This window comes from Neophocaena asiaeorientalis, unplaced genomic scaffold, assembly GCF_003031525.2.
Source record: "Neophocaena asiaeorientalis asiaeorientalis breed wild unplaced genomic scaffold, Neophocaena_asiaeorientalis_V1.1 scaffold14, whole genome shotgun sequence".
Taxonomy (NCBI): domain Eukaryota; kingdom Metazoa; phylum Chordata; class Mammalia; order Artiodactyla; family Phocoenidae; genus Neophocaena; species Neophocaena asiaeorientalis.
The window spans coordinates 13,469,358-13,483,440 of record NW_020175192.1 but is presented as its reverse complement, the minus strand read 5'-3'; the positions used below and the strand labels follow the sequence as shown (position 1 = coordinate 13,483,440).

The 14,083-nt window shown below is 41.0% G+C and overlaps 1 protein-coding gene across 1 annotated transcript in view; it reads left to right on the top strand.

The window, feature by feature from the left end:
• The window catches only part of LONRF1 (LON peptidase N-terminal domain and ring finger 1), a 45,237-nt gene extending 37,636 nt beyond the window's left edge, over positions 1 to 7,601 (top strand). The window contains 1 exon segment of the mRNA XM_024765022.1: positions 6,227 to 7,601. Within this exon segment, the coding sequence (XP_024620790.1) occupies positions 6,227 to 6,385 (159 nt within the window). The 3' untranslated portion in view covers positions 6,386 to 7,601.
• Positions 7,602 to 14,083: the final 6,482 nt, after the last annotated feature.

Genomic DNA, 14,083 nt, shown 5'->3' with positions numbered 1-14,083 from the left:
GAAGGGGGAATACTCCCAAGGACATTCTGTGAAGCCACTGTCACCCTGATACCAAACCAGATAAAGACACCACCAAAAAAAAAAAAAAAAAATTACAGGCCTGTATCTTTGATGCATGTAGATGCAAAAATTCTCAACAAAATATTAGCAAACTGGGCTTCCCTGGTGGCACAGTGGTTGAGAGTCCGCCTGCCGATGCAGGGGACACGGGTTCGTGCCCCGGTCCGGGAAGATCCCACATGCCGCGGAGCGGCTGGGCCCGTGAGCCATGGCCACTGAGCCTGTGAGTCCGAAGCCTGTGCTCCGCAACGGGACAGGCCCCAACAGTGAGAGGCCCGCATACCACCCAAAAAAAAAAAATATTAGCAAACTGAATCCGGCAACACGTAAGAAAGATCATACACCACAACCAAGGGGGAATCATCCCAAGTTCACAAGGATGGTTCAACATATGCAAATCAATGTGATACACCACATCAAGAAAAGACAAAAACCACATGATCATCTCAATAGATGCAGAAAAGCATTTGACAATATTCACCATCCATTCATGATAAAAACTCTTACCAAAGTGGGTATAGAGGGAACATATCTCCATATAATAAAAGCTATTTATGACAAACCCACAGCCAGTATAATACTAAATGGTGAAAAGCTGAAAGCCTTCCTGCTAAAATCTGGAACAAGACAAGGATGCCTGCTCTCACCTCTTCTATTCACCATAGTATTGGAAGTCCTAGCCACAGCAATCAGACAAGAAATAAAAGGTATCCAAATTGGAAAGGAAGAGGTAAAATAGTCACTATATGCAGATGACATGATACTATATATAAAAAACCCTAAAGACTCCACACAAAAGTTACTAGATCAAATAAATGAATTCAGCAAAGTAGCAGGATACAAGATTAACATGCAGAACTCGGTTACATTTCTTTACACTAACAATGAAATATCAGAAAGGGAATGTAAAAATCAATACCTTTTAAAATTGCACCAAAAAATAAAGGACTAAAGAGAATTCAAAGAAATGGAAAGATATCCCATACTCTTGGATTGGAAGGATTAATATTGTTAAAAGGGCAATATTACCTAAAGCAATCTACAGATTTAATGTGATCCCTATCAAATCACCCATGAAATTTTTCACAGAACTAGAATAATCCAAAAAATTATATAGAACCATAAGACTCAGAATTGCCAGAGCAATCCTGAGGAAAAAAAACAAAGCAGGAGGCATAACTCTCCCAGAGTTTAGACAGTACTACAAAACTACAGTCATCAAAACAGTGTGGTATTGGTACAGAAACAGACATACAGATCAATGGAACAGAATAAAGAAATAAACCCATACACCTACAGTCAATTCGTCTTCAATAAAGGAGGCAAGAATATAAAATGGGAAAAAGATAGTCTCTTCAGCAAGGGGTGCTGGGAAAGTTGTACGGCTGTGTGTAAATCAGTGAAGTTAGAACACACCCTCACAGCGTGCACAAAAATAAACTGAAAATGGCTTAAGACAACACCATAAAACTCCTAGAAGAGCATAGGCAAAACATTCCCTAACACAATTTGTACCAGTGTTTTCTTAGGTCAGCCTCCCAAGGCAATAGAAACAAAAGCAAAAATAAACAGGACCTAATCAAACTTACAAGCTTTTGCACAGCAAAGGAAACCATAAACAAAACAAAAAGACAAACTACAGAATTAGAGAAAATATTTACAAATGATGTGACTGACACAGGCTAATTTCCAAAATATGTAAGCAGCTCATACAACTCAACAACAAAAAAACAAACAACCCAATCAAAAAATGGGCAGAAGACCTAAATAAACATTTCTCCAAAGAAGAAATACAGATGACCAATAGGCACATGAAAAGATGTTCAACATAGCTAACAGAAAAATGCAAATCAAAACTACAATGGGGTACTACCTCACACAGGTCAGAATGGCCACTATTATAAAGGCCACAGGGCTCTGCTCTGCCAGTGGTTAAGAATCTGCTTTCCAATGCAGGGGACACACAGGTTCGATCCCTTGTAGGGGAACTAAAATCCCACATGCCACGGGGCAACTAAGCCCATATGCTCTAGAGCCCGCACCCCACAACTAGACAGCCTGCGTGCTGCAGCTGCTGAGCCCATGCACCACAAGTCCTGAACCCGCATGCCATAACTAGAGAGAAGCCCACGCACCACAATGAAAGGTCCCACATGCCGCAACTAAGACCCCATGCAGCCAAATAAATAATGTTTTTAAAAAAAAAAAAAAAAAAGGGCCCCAAATAACAAATGCTAGAGAGGGTGTGGAGAAAAGGGAACTCTCCTGCACTGAAGGTGGGAATGTAAGTTGGTGCAGCCACTATGGAAAACAGTATGGAGGTTCCTCAAAAAGCTAAAAGTAGAGTTGCCATATGATCCAGCAATCCCACTCCTGGGCACATATCCAGACAAAACTTTAATTCAAAAAGATACATACATCCCTATGTTCATAGCAGCACTATTCACAATAGCACATGTCACAAGACATGGAAACAACCTAAATGTCCATCGATAGAATGGATAAAAAATATGTGGTACATATATATATATACAATGAAATACTACTCAGCCAGGACAAAATAATGCTATTTGCAGCAACATGAATGCAACTAGAGATTATCATACTAAATGAAGTAAATCAGAAAGAGAAAGATAAATACTGTATGATATCACTTATATGTGGAATCTAAAATATGGCACAAATGAACCCATCATGAACCTGAACCTATCTACAAAACAGAAATGGACTAGCAGAGAACAGACTCATTGTTGCCAAGGGGGAGGTGGGGAGGGAGAGGGATGGACTGGGAGTTTGGGGTTGGTAGATGCAAACTATTACATTTAGAATTGATAAACAACAAGGTCCTACTGTATAGCACAGGGAACTATATCCAATCTCTTGGGATAAACCATAATGGAAAGGAACATAAAAAAAGAATGTATATATGTGTATAATTGAGTCACTTTGCTTTACAGCAGAAATTAACACAACACAACATTGTAAATCAACTATACTTCAATTAAAAAAAGGGGACATGGTACCATCTAGTAAATTGTGCCTATAAGACAGCTACATCTTCGAGCCTCTTTAGCTTTGCTGTTATTCTTTGAGAGTTGAGAGATGTATCATTTTCTATACTTTTAAAAAATCTTCTCACCTTTTCTGTTATCCCCAGCTTTTTACCCTGCCACTTTAATTCATTTTTATCTCTTCATGTTTTATACTTCACTCCTTCTGAAACTATCGTTTTTATGGTCTTGATCTGGAATTTAGGGTTTACATTTAAGTTTAATCTAATTAGCATACAGCAGGTGCTTTCTGGTCAAGCAGAGCACTGCAAGAGGCATAAAGAAGAGTTCCTATCCTGGAAAATCTGGTAAAAGACCCACCAAAGCATTAGGCATAAGCATTGTTGAATTGAGTTGGATACAATGTTTGTGGTTAGATGGGAATAGATTACATAAAGGAATGGCTGTAAATGAATATCAGATGGACAGAGGGCCCCTGTGATGGACACTGTCTCTCATTCCAGTTTTCAAAGGTCGGCCTACATCTGTCTGAATCTCAATTGAATCCTTCACCTGAACTTGAAATTTCAATATCACATCATCTCCAAATTGAGTTCTCATTCTGTGTCCAGCATAATATCAGTTGCCACGTGTTTGTTTTATCCTGGCTACCTGAATCTGATTGAACTTGATAGAAACAGCTTTTGATGAGCACAGAATTGAATAAGTACATTTTAAATGTTAACAAACCAACTTGTAGAAAATTTCAACATTACTTTCCAATCACCTCCACCACCCTCACTTTTATTATGCAGTCCTCTTCCACTACTTTCAGTTAGTCATACTGTATGAGTCAGGATTCAGTCAGGAAAACAAAAGCAGCCACTCTATATATCCCAGGAGTGAAGGGTTTATTGTCAGAATTAAAGTTGACACCCCCATTGGGAGAGCTGGAGGAGGGAGGATCAGATCAGGCCATCGTCAGCGGAGCTCAGGGACTCTCTTCCTGACACAGTGGAGCACGGGCTCAGGACTTGAGGGGAAGCTACTGTCATCCTTAGGAATCCCAGGGCAGTCCCTGCCAGTATCTCAGTTTGCAGTAGTGGAGGAGGTGGTTTTCACGAACGCTCTGGAAAGCTTCTGCAAATCTCACATCTGCCCACACTTGGCAACAGCCTCCAGAGGACAATGGCTTCCTCTCCCAACTTCCAAATCTTGAAAGAGTGCCTCTCATTGGTCATGTTTAACCTGGAACCACCCCCTCACATGGGGGGAGGGGATCCTGGGAAATGTAGTTTCTGATGTCTCTACGGAAGGTGGCAGTGATGCTGAGTTGACAACACACAGGACACAGATAAGTCCGGTTTGATTCTAGGAGGAGCTTATTGATATCAACTCATGTCACAGCTCCTTTTGTCATTCTGAAACTTCATGTTTTAGGTTCAGTACAAAGCAATTCAGTGTGTAGTAAAGGTGGCTTAAACATTCTTGTATATAAATTCCTAATTCGTTCCATAGCCAGTAGTCAGCCCTTGCAACATCAGCTGGAGATATGTTTATTTCTCAAATGAAACTGGAAGCTGAGACTTTTCTTATATCCTTCCTAGGATTCCACAATTCTTTGAAGACATTTAAAAATACCACTTAACTTGTCTTAATATTTATTTTTTTTGGCTATGCCATGTGGCATGCGGGATCTTAGTTACCCGACCAGGGATCGAACCCATGCCCCCTGCATTGGAAGCGCAGAGCCTTAACCACTGGACCACCAGGGAGGTCCCTTAGTGTTTTAAATATATATTTTAAGAAAGCAGTTCTCAACTGGGGACAGTTTTGCCCCTGTGGGACATTTGGCAATATCTGGAGACGATTCTGACCATCAGAACTGGGGGAGGTGCTACTGGCAGCTAGTAGACAGAGGTCAGAGATGTGCTAAACATGCTACAATGCACAGGACAGTCCCCATAACACAGAACTGTCCAGCCCCAGAAGCCAGTAGCCTGACATTGAGATACCCTGTTTAGGTCAGTGAAGAGGAAAGAGTGCTGGCTATGAGGCAGGTCTGGATTATTTGAATCTTGGCTCTACCACATAGGAGCTGAGCTATCTTGGACAATTTGCATTATATTTAATTATGCCCATTTTATATGGGCATAATAGTGCCCTCCTTACATGATTGATAAAGGATTTGAGATAGCCATTCTGACAGGTGTGAGATGATAGCTCACTGTGGTTTTGATTTGCATTTCCCTGATGATTAGTGATGTTGCGATATCACCTCATACCTGTCAGAATGGATACTGTCAGGAAGACAAGTATTAGTGAGGATGTGGAGAGAAAAGGAAACACTCATGCACTGTTGGTGGGAATGTAAATTGGTGCAGCCACTGTGGAAAACAATATGGAGGTTCCTCAAAAAAATTAAAAATTGTACTACCATGAGATCCAGCAATGCTACTCCTGAGTATATATCCAAGGAAAATGAAAACACTAATTTGAAAAGATACACATGCACCCCAGTATTCATAGCAGCATTATTTGCAATTGCCAAGATATGGAAACAACCTAAGCCCATCAACAGAAGAACGAATAAAGATGTGGTGTGTGTGTGTGTATCTACAATGGAATGTTGGCCGTAAAAAAGAATGAAATTTTGCCATTTTTGACAATATGGATGGACCTGGAGATTATCACACTAAGTGAAATAAGTCAGAAAGACAAATAGTGTATGTTTTCACTTCTATGTGGAGTATAAAAAAATAAAACAAATGAACAAACATAAGAAAACCGAAACAGACTCACAGATACAGAAAACAAATGGTAGTTACCAGAGGGAAGTGAAGGAGGAGGAGGGGTAAAGGGGATTAAGAGGTACAAACTACTAGGTATAAAATACATAAGTTACAAGGACGTAAAGTGCAGCACAGGGAATATAGTCAACATTTTATAATAACTTTATATGGAGGATAATCTATAAAAATACTAAATCACTGTTGCACACCTGAAACCAACAGTATTGTAAGTCAACTATACTTCAATTAAAATTTTTTTAAGTTAGAAAAAGAATCTGACACCATAAAGTGCTCAATACAGATTAGCTTGGTGGTGGTTTTTTTACTGCTGTAATTACATAAATATTTGTTTCATTAACACTATACAATGTGGATTCTTTTTAGGCAATCCCTAATGGACCCGCCTGGTGTTGGTGGCTTCTTGCCGTCCTTCCCGTCGACCCCCGCTATCAGCTGTCGGTTTTGTCAATGAAGTCTTTGAAAGAACGGTTGACAAAGATACAGCATATACTGACTTATTTTTCTAGAGACCAATCTAAGTAACCAACTGCTTGGATCTTCCTCTAAAATTACCCTAATCTGGCTGTGGTGATGGCCAGATTGTCCGCTGCCTTTGCACATCCAGTGCTGGTTTGAGAAATGTAATGAAACTGTTCTTTTTTTCTTTTTCTTTTTCCTTCAACCTCCTGAATCATGTGGTTCTGCAAACAGACACCTTCAACTAGGATTTAGACCACTAAGAACTTGCACAGAAAAACACACACGAAATGTGTGTTAAACCTCTACATTGTGATGAAGTTGCACTATGTACCATACTCTAAATGAAATGAGAACTCTGTGTGTGGGTGCGTGCGTGCGTGTGTGTGTGTGTGTGCGTGTGCGTGCGCGCGCGTGCGTATGCGCGCCCGTGTGGGTAGTATGGGTGCATTTTCTCTGGCTTTAAAATTTTAAAAGAAAGAAAAAAAGCCATAGAGAGCAGGACTTGCCGAGGGTCATTTATTGCCCAAGTTTACAACAGGAGCGATACAAGTTTTTGCAAATTGAATTTGCCTCAGATTTCTCTGTCCTGATGCTTAATTTGCACAAGTACGTAAGCTATGGTATTGAGTATCACTTTTTGTCGGAAATACCGCTCTTGCTGAACTGTCTTGACCATTAACTAGGACACAGTTTCTTATTTATGTAAATACTTGCATCCCAATAGCCAACAGGCATCGGATGCAGAACCTAGAGCCAGTTTTCAGGAACAATTGCAAACCTGACTTGGTACTGTGCATCTATTCATAAAACACTTAAAACTGTGAAAATATGGTTTACACTTAACTGTACATAAAGGTAAATGGAGAACTCAGTTCAGTACCAGTTAGTTTGTACATTTTAGGGGGGCTTTTCACATTAACTGCCCATCTATGTAATTTATAGTTTGACATATGTTTGTTTTAAAAAATTACATAGTATAAACCCATTAAGAATCTAAGGGAAGAGAAGAAGCTTAATGTAGAACTAAGCTTTTAAAGTATGTTGGTTTTTTTTTTTAATTCTCGTCTTGGTGCAAATGTTAGTTATGCCTTATTCATATCACAGTTAGATCACCATGCTGTGACATGGTCTGTATTCATGCTGCCCTAGATACTTTTGTAATTATTTGTTGCAGACTTGTGACTGTCCCTCTTAACTTTCTTTTATGTAAGTAATTTGTATAAGTTTCTTAAAAATTTTGCTTTTGCTTATTTAATTTTGAATAAAAGCTAAATTCATAATACTTTTTTTCTTAATGATTAGGTTAATGTCAAAAAAAGATCAGCGGAGGAATCAAGCTACACAGAGTAGAGAACAGATGAGTTTCGCCTACTGTTTTGTGCTGTGAGATGTAAGCTATAGCTTTCAAAAGTTTTTTTTTTTTTTTTTTGGTCATCTTTTGACCAAACAATGAAGTGTCTTAAGGAAAGTTTAGGCCTAGAACCATCCTCTAAAGCAAGGGTACCCCAACTCCCGGACTGATACCAGTCCGTGGCCTGTTAGGGACCGGGCCGCACAGCAGGAGGTGAGCTGCAGGCGAGCAAAGCTGCATCTGCCGCTCCCCATCACTCGCGTTACCGCCTGAACCACCCCCCACCCCACCCCGGTCCGTGGAAAAAGTGTCATCCACGAAACTGGTCCCTGGGGCCCAAAAGTTTGGGACCACTGCTCTGAGGCACATTTTTCAACCTCTGAAAAATCCATGTCCCTTTTAGGATAAAGGTAAGGCTCTTAGTTACCCTCATTGGGGACACCTCTTGGCTAAACAGCCTTGATTCTTTCAGTCCCTGATTTCCCAGCTAGGATTTAATATTGAATGTTTTAATTAAAAAGGCAGAAATCACTGCCTAGATAGAGAGCCACCATTTGCCCTCACAATTATGCTAGTCACGAATCGTGAATAGTTCTACAAAGACTGGGCCATTCCCCAAAAGTACCTTATCAATAGTTTCTGCAGTGTTAGATTGAACTTTCTTGTAATAAAAAACTATCAAATACCTGTTAAATAGCTTAAATAGTGTCTGGGTGGTATAAATGAAGAGTTTACCTATACAGTTCTGTATAGTTCTCAAAATATGTGTCAGATGGCAGCAGGAGTTACCTGGTGCTGAATCGACATCCGTGGTATGTACTTGCGTGTGTCCACACATACACACGCACAAAGCAGCATTAAATGGTCTCTCTATATATACACACACATACTAATGGAAATTCATGGGTTTTATCATTTGACCCTAGTTTTGTGGTAAATGATCTCTGATAGTTATTCTGTCTATAGATTTTTTTTTTTTTTAATCTCTGGAAATCTTTTTCCTACTGCACTTTCCATCTAGATTATCAGAAAAAGAAGGTGGGGGGTAAGAATCTGACTTTTTTTTTTCCCTTAACACTTTAAGTGACTAAGTTCTGTCATGAATTCCACATTTCAAGTCAAGGTAGCTGGTTGTTGATCTTCTTTTCTTATACACCTGTCTCTACATGTCCAGTTCTTCCTGTTCCTCGAGGTCAACTTGAATGCCTTCACTCAGCTAAAACCCTGAATCCATAGCACATTCCTTGTGCTTTGCTTATAGCATGTATGGGGGATATTTGAATTAAATACATAAACCCTCTCCTGATATCAAGATCAGTGTCTAGCAGTTTAGACAGATTTAATCTCCAAGACACAGGGTGACCCCTGAACAGGGTTGAAATAAATGCCAGTTAAGAAGGGAAGTTGAATAAAGATGGTTCGACTGAGCAAGTACCTCGTCTTACCTTCCTCCCCAAGTTCAAAACAATGACAGTAAAGAAAATGAAATCTAATGGCATTGCAAAACTAAAGTCAATGCTTTTTGAGGAATTTTTGAGATATGGAAACGGGATCTAATATAGAAGACCAGAGGAGAGCATAGCTTTACAGAAATGGAGGACTGCAGGGGAGCCCCAGACTGGTAGAGGGTCTTGGAAAACTTGGGCAGGTTCCCTGGGGAGGCTGTATTTGACACGGCTGGATCATTTGCCCTCTCCCCACTTGGCCAGGGCAGCAGGCAGCAACAGCAGCTGTTCTCAGGCCAAAGCACCAAATGCGGGCGTTGGGCCAGAGAAGACCGTGAAACCTTCATTAGCCACATGGGATGGAGGGCCCTCACGCACAGACAGTAGGCTGCTGACTGACTTCACTCACACAGCAGGCGTTCCAGCGTTCACCAGTCAGCAGAGGCAGGCCACCCAGAACCACACCAGCACCCACAGGAAGGAATAGAGCTCCCACATGACAAAGATGAGGAGACAGTCAACTCCTACAAATTTGAGGAGAAACATTCTAAACAACACAACAAATCCAGTGCCCTTCGATTTGAGGACGTGCAATTCCAAAAATTATCTGGAGATCTAAAATATGTTCCTCAGACAGTCCCTGGCACCACAGAAGCATTCAATAAGAGTTTTTGGAGTCAATGAATGAATCATAAAAATAAACTAAGCAAAAATAAATAAATAAAAGCAAACGAGTTAAACAGAAGAATGAATTCAGACAAAGGATGAAGGAATGAGGCAGAGCGTTGAGTTGGGGTCCTTTCCAGAACACAATGCAGAAATCAGTAGAGGCAGAGTAGGAGGGAAACATCGAGGTGTGGAGGAGAGATTCAAAGTTTTAACGTTCATCTGAGAGAAGATTCTTACGAGTAGGGAAGAAACAATTAATGCACGTAATTAGCTCAAGAGTAATAAAATAATTTAGGTGCTTTCTTAGGTACCAAGTTGATCCATTTAAATAGGACAATAAGGCAAACTTAGATGACCAAGGACAGACAAAACAGCAATATCTCAACTGTCTGGCTCATCGATCCACAGGGAAATGACTGGCTCAATGAGATGAATTTTCTTCCTAAGCCAACACTTAAATGCCAGCATTTTTTATAGATAGGACATTTATGACGTGGCTTAATAAATGAGCTCTCTTACAGACCTGCCTCCAAATAGCCTTTGGCTGTTCACCAAAATTTAAAAGTATCCTTAAGGACTTTTTTTTTGGGGGGGGGGCAGGTCACAGTAGGATATTGAAGAGCCTACAGACTTCGTTTCAAAATGTGGTAAACACGCACATTTAATCCTCAGAAAAGTCCTGTGAAGTAGGTAGTGTCCTTGTAAGGATGAGGAAATGGAAACACTAGTTAAGTAATTTGTCAAAGGATTACACAGCTAATGTGTGGTGGATCTGACCGAAGCCAGGCAGTCTGGCTCAACCTTACCACCACCCAAGTTCTAAGGCATCTAAGAAGGTCGATATGTGAAGGGTCTGAAGTGACTGACGTGACTCCCTGACTTAGTAGGCTTTACACTTGGGGGAGGGATGCATTTTACAGCGATAACATTAGGACCTATTTTTAAGCACCTCACCAAGATGGGGAGATGGCCAAACTGGGCTCAGCCCTATATTTTTGGGAGCAGTGTAAATTGCTAACAACCTTTTTAGAAAGTAATACTGCAGTTATGTATCAAGGATCATTAAAATGTTCATAATCTTCAACCCAAGCTCATACTGTGGCGTCTTTTATCCCCCATGTTTCAAGTCACAGAGACCCAAATTAAAACAAAAACCCGGGCTTCCCTGGTGGCGCAGTGGTTGGGAGTCCGCCTGCCGATGCGGGGGACACGGGTTCGTGCCCTGGTCCGGGAGGATCCCACATGCCGCGGAGCGGCTGGGCCCATGAGCCATGGCCGCTGAGCCTGCGCGTCTGGAGCCTGTGCTCCGCAATGGGAGAGGCCAGCAGTGAGAGACCCGCATAACGCAAAAAAACAAAAAAAAAACAAAACAAAACAAACAAACAAACAAAAAAAAAAACCCACAACAGAACAATGGTATATAACATTGAAATTGGGAAAATCTCATATGCTTATATACCCCATGCTTATAAAACCTTCTGTACTTTTTGAAATGCCTTTGTTGCTGTGTACTCAGTGACTCTCAAATCTTAATCCACTTGATTTAATTGTAAACCAATATTACTGGAATTAGTCAAGATAGTTAACAAACTCTTCCAAAAAAGGAAAGGAGGGAAGGAGGAGTGTATATGAGATTCCTGAAAAGAATTTTCTTATCATCAACAAATTGAATATGAAGCTAGAGAAATGACGATGTAGCAACATACAGAACAAATCACTGCTGAACAGCCTAACATGCTAGAACACATTTAAGCAAGGACAGCAAAGTAAACAAAATGGCAAGGTGAAAGGCTGTAAGAACTCCTCGTGCAAGCCAGGGAGTGAAAGAAAAACATACCTTTAGTTCCAAGAACATTTCCACATCGGTGGAGTTAGAACAGACTTAGGAATTACCAGACTTAGGAATTACCTCTCGTACTCAAATGTCCAAGCCCAAGACAGAATGTTCAGTGGCAAGTAAAAACAGATGTGCAATAACCAGGTCTCGGTGTGGAGCAGTGGCCTTCGATTGAGCTCCTCTTAAAGTACCAGACCCCATACTAGGCACATACATACATGTATGTTGCTGCTGAAAGTCTAATGCAAACCTGACTTCTGTTCCTTTGGTAAGTGATCTAGGTTCTTCCCTGGCACCCCAATTTTTAAATAACTTCCCTGTTCTCTCTCAGCATGAAATAATAGTTGAATTTATTCAGTGTTTTGGACTTGGTATTTCACTGTAAATGTATTAAACTATGCCAGAGATGCACGTACACACATACACACATACGCATCTCCAAATAGACATTTTTCTTTTTCTCTTCTTTACCATTACATGTATGTTAGCCCATCTGATACTCTTTCATAGCTCTCTGATGCTCTATTTTCCCTTTCTTTGCTCTTCGTGTCTCAGTTTAGATAATTTTTCTTTGATCTATCTTGGAGGGCGGGCATTGGTTTGTGTTGAGGGGTTCACTAAATTACTCCATAATACTGCTGCCTGGGCATCAATTTGCGCGGCCAAGTGCCCAGTGGGGGTCTTGAACTGACACTAGCCCTCCCACGGGTGCGTGCCCTCCGTGGCAGCCTCAGAGTCAAGTTCCTGATGTGCCTTCTCCAACACCCTGCTGATACACAGTCTCTCCTGCCTCCTAGCTTTCTCCACTTGTGCCAAGAGCCCCCTGGAGCTTACTTAAACCCTGCTCTTTATGGTTTGAATTAACTGATCCAGCCTTAACCCGGGACCCGCAAAGCACTGCACCTGTGGACCCTAATAAAGCCAGGCGCCCCAGGTCCTGCTGCTCCCACCCTGCCTGCATCCTGCCTTTACCTCTCCATGTGGCCGCTTGAGGCTGCCACGGACCTCCGCCAGGACCTCTGAGGAATAATAATCTCCTCTATTTCCCTTTCCCTTTCAGTCTTTGTTGAACTGTGGCTCATCATTTGACTCAGGACCAAGGTTCTACTTAACAAATGTTCATTTAACAAAATCACAAGTTTGCCTGAGATGTTTTCTTTATGTTGGCGTTTTATACTCAGTTTTATGCTTTTCCTGCTGCCTGTGCCTCACGGCAGTTTATAATTTTTCAGTGCTTACTTGCCCAGTAAATAAGGGGGTTTCTCTCTTATCATGGGCCCCCCTCAGTTGGAGACACTCCACTCCAGCGTGAACTTTGAAGATGGCTCTGCTGGTTTTGTATGTAAAGAATAGGTTCCTACTGTTTAAAGCCACTCGGTTTGTGGTACACCGCAGCCTCAGGACCTAATACAGCATTCAATTCAGGCTGACAACAAGGATTATGATGCAAAGGCCATGTGGAAGTGGGTCTGAAACTGGTTGAAAACTTCCTTTTTCAGATACAATTGATTCTAGTAACCGGAGTTGGGAAATCTGTACGTGGAGTTGACAATAATGAAGAAAGGTAGGGAATGAAAGACGAATCAACAGATGAGACTCAAAATAATTATGCCTTGACTCCAGAAACATCTATTCACAGACCCATGCAGACTGTCAGATATGAGACACTGTAGACAAGAAAATTCTCCTCCCGATGTGGAGCAAAGGGACACGACACTGTTGGTGGGGATGTAAGCTGGTGCAGCCACTATGGAGACAGTATGGAGGTTCCTTAAAAAAACAAAAATAGAGCTACCATATGACCCAGCAGTCCCACTCCTGGGCGTATATCCAGACGAAACTCTAATCCCAAAAGATACACGCACCCCTGTGTTCCTAGCAGCACTATTCACAATAGCCAAGTCATGGAAACAACCTAAATGTCCATCGACAGATGAATGGATAAAGAAGATGTGGTACATATATACAATGGAATACGACTCAGCCATAAAAAAGAATGAAATAATGCCATTTGCAGCAACATGAATGAAACTAGAAATTATCATACTAAGTGAAGTCAGTCAGAAAGAAAAAGACCATATGATATCACTTATGTGGAATCTAAGATATGACACAAACGAACCTATCTACAAAACAGAATCGTGGGCACAGAGCACAGACTGGTGGTTGGATTGTGAAAGGGGAGGGGGTTGGGGGAGGGATGGAGTGGGAAGTCGGGGTTAGCAGATGTAAGGTTTTATACATAGCATGGATAAACGACAAGGTCCTACAGTGTAGCACAGAGAACTATACTCGATATCCTATGATAAACCATAATGGAAAAGAATATAAAAAAACAATGTCTATATATGTATAACTGAATCACTTTGCTGTACAGCAGAAATTAACACAACACTGTAAATCAACTATACTTCAATTTTTTAAATCATCCTCCCATCCCAAGCCAACATATCTGAATG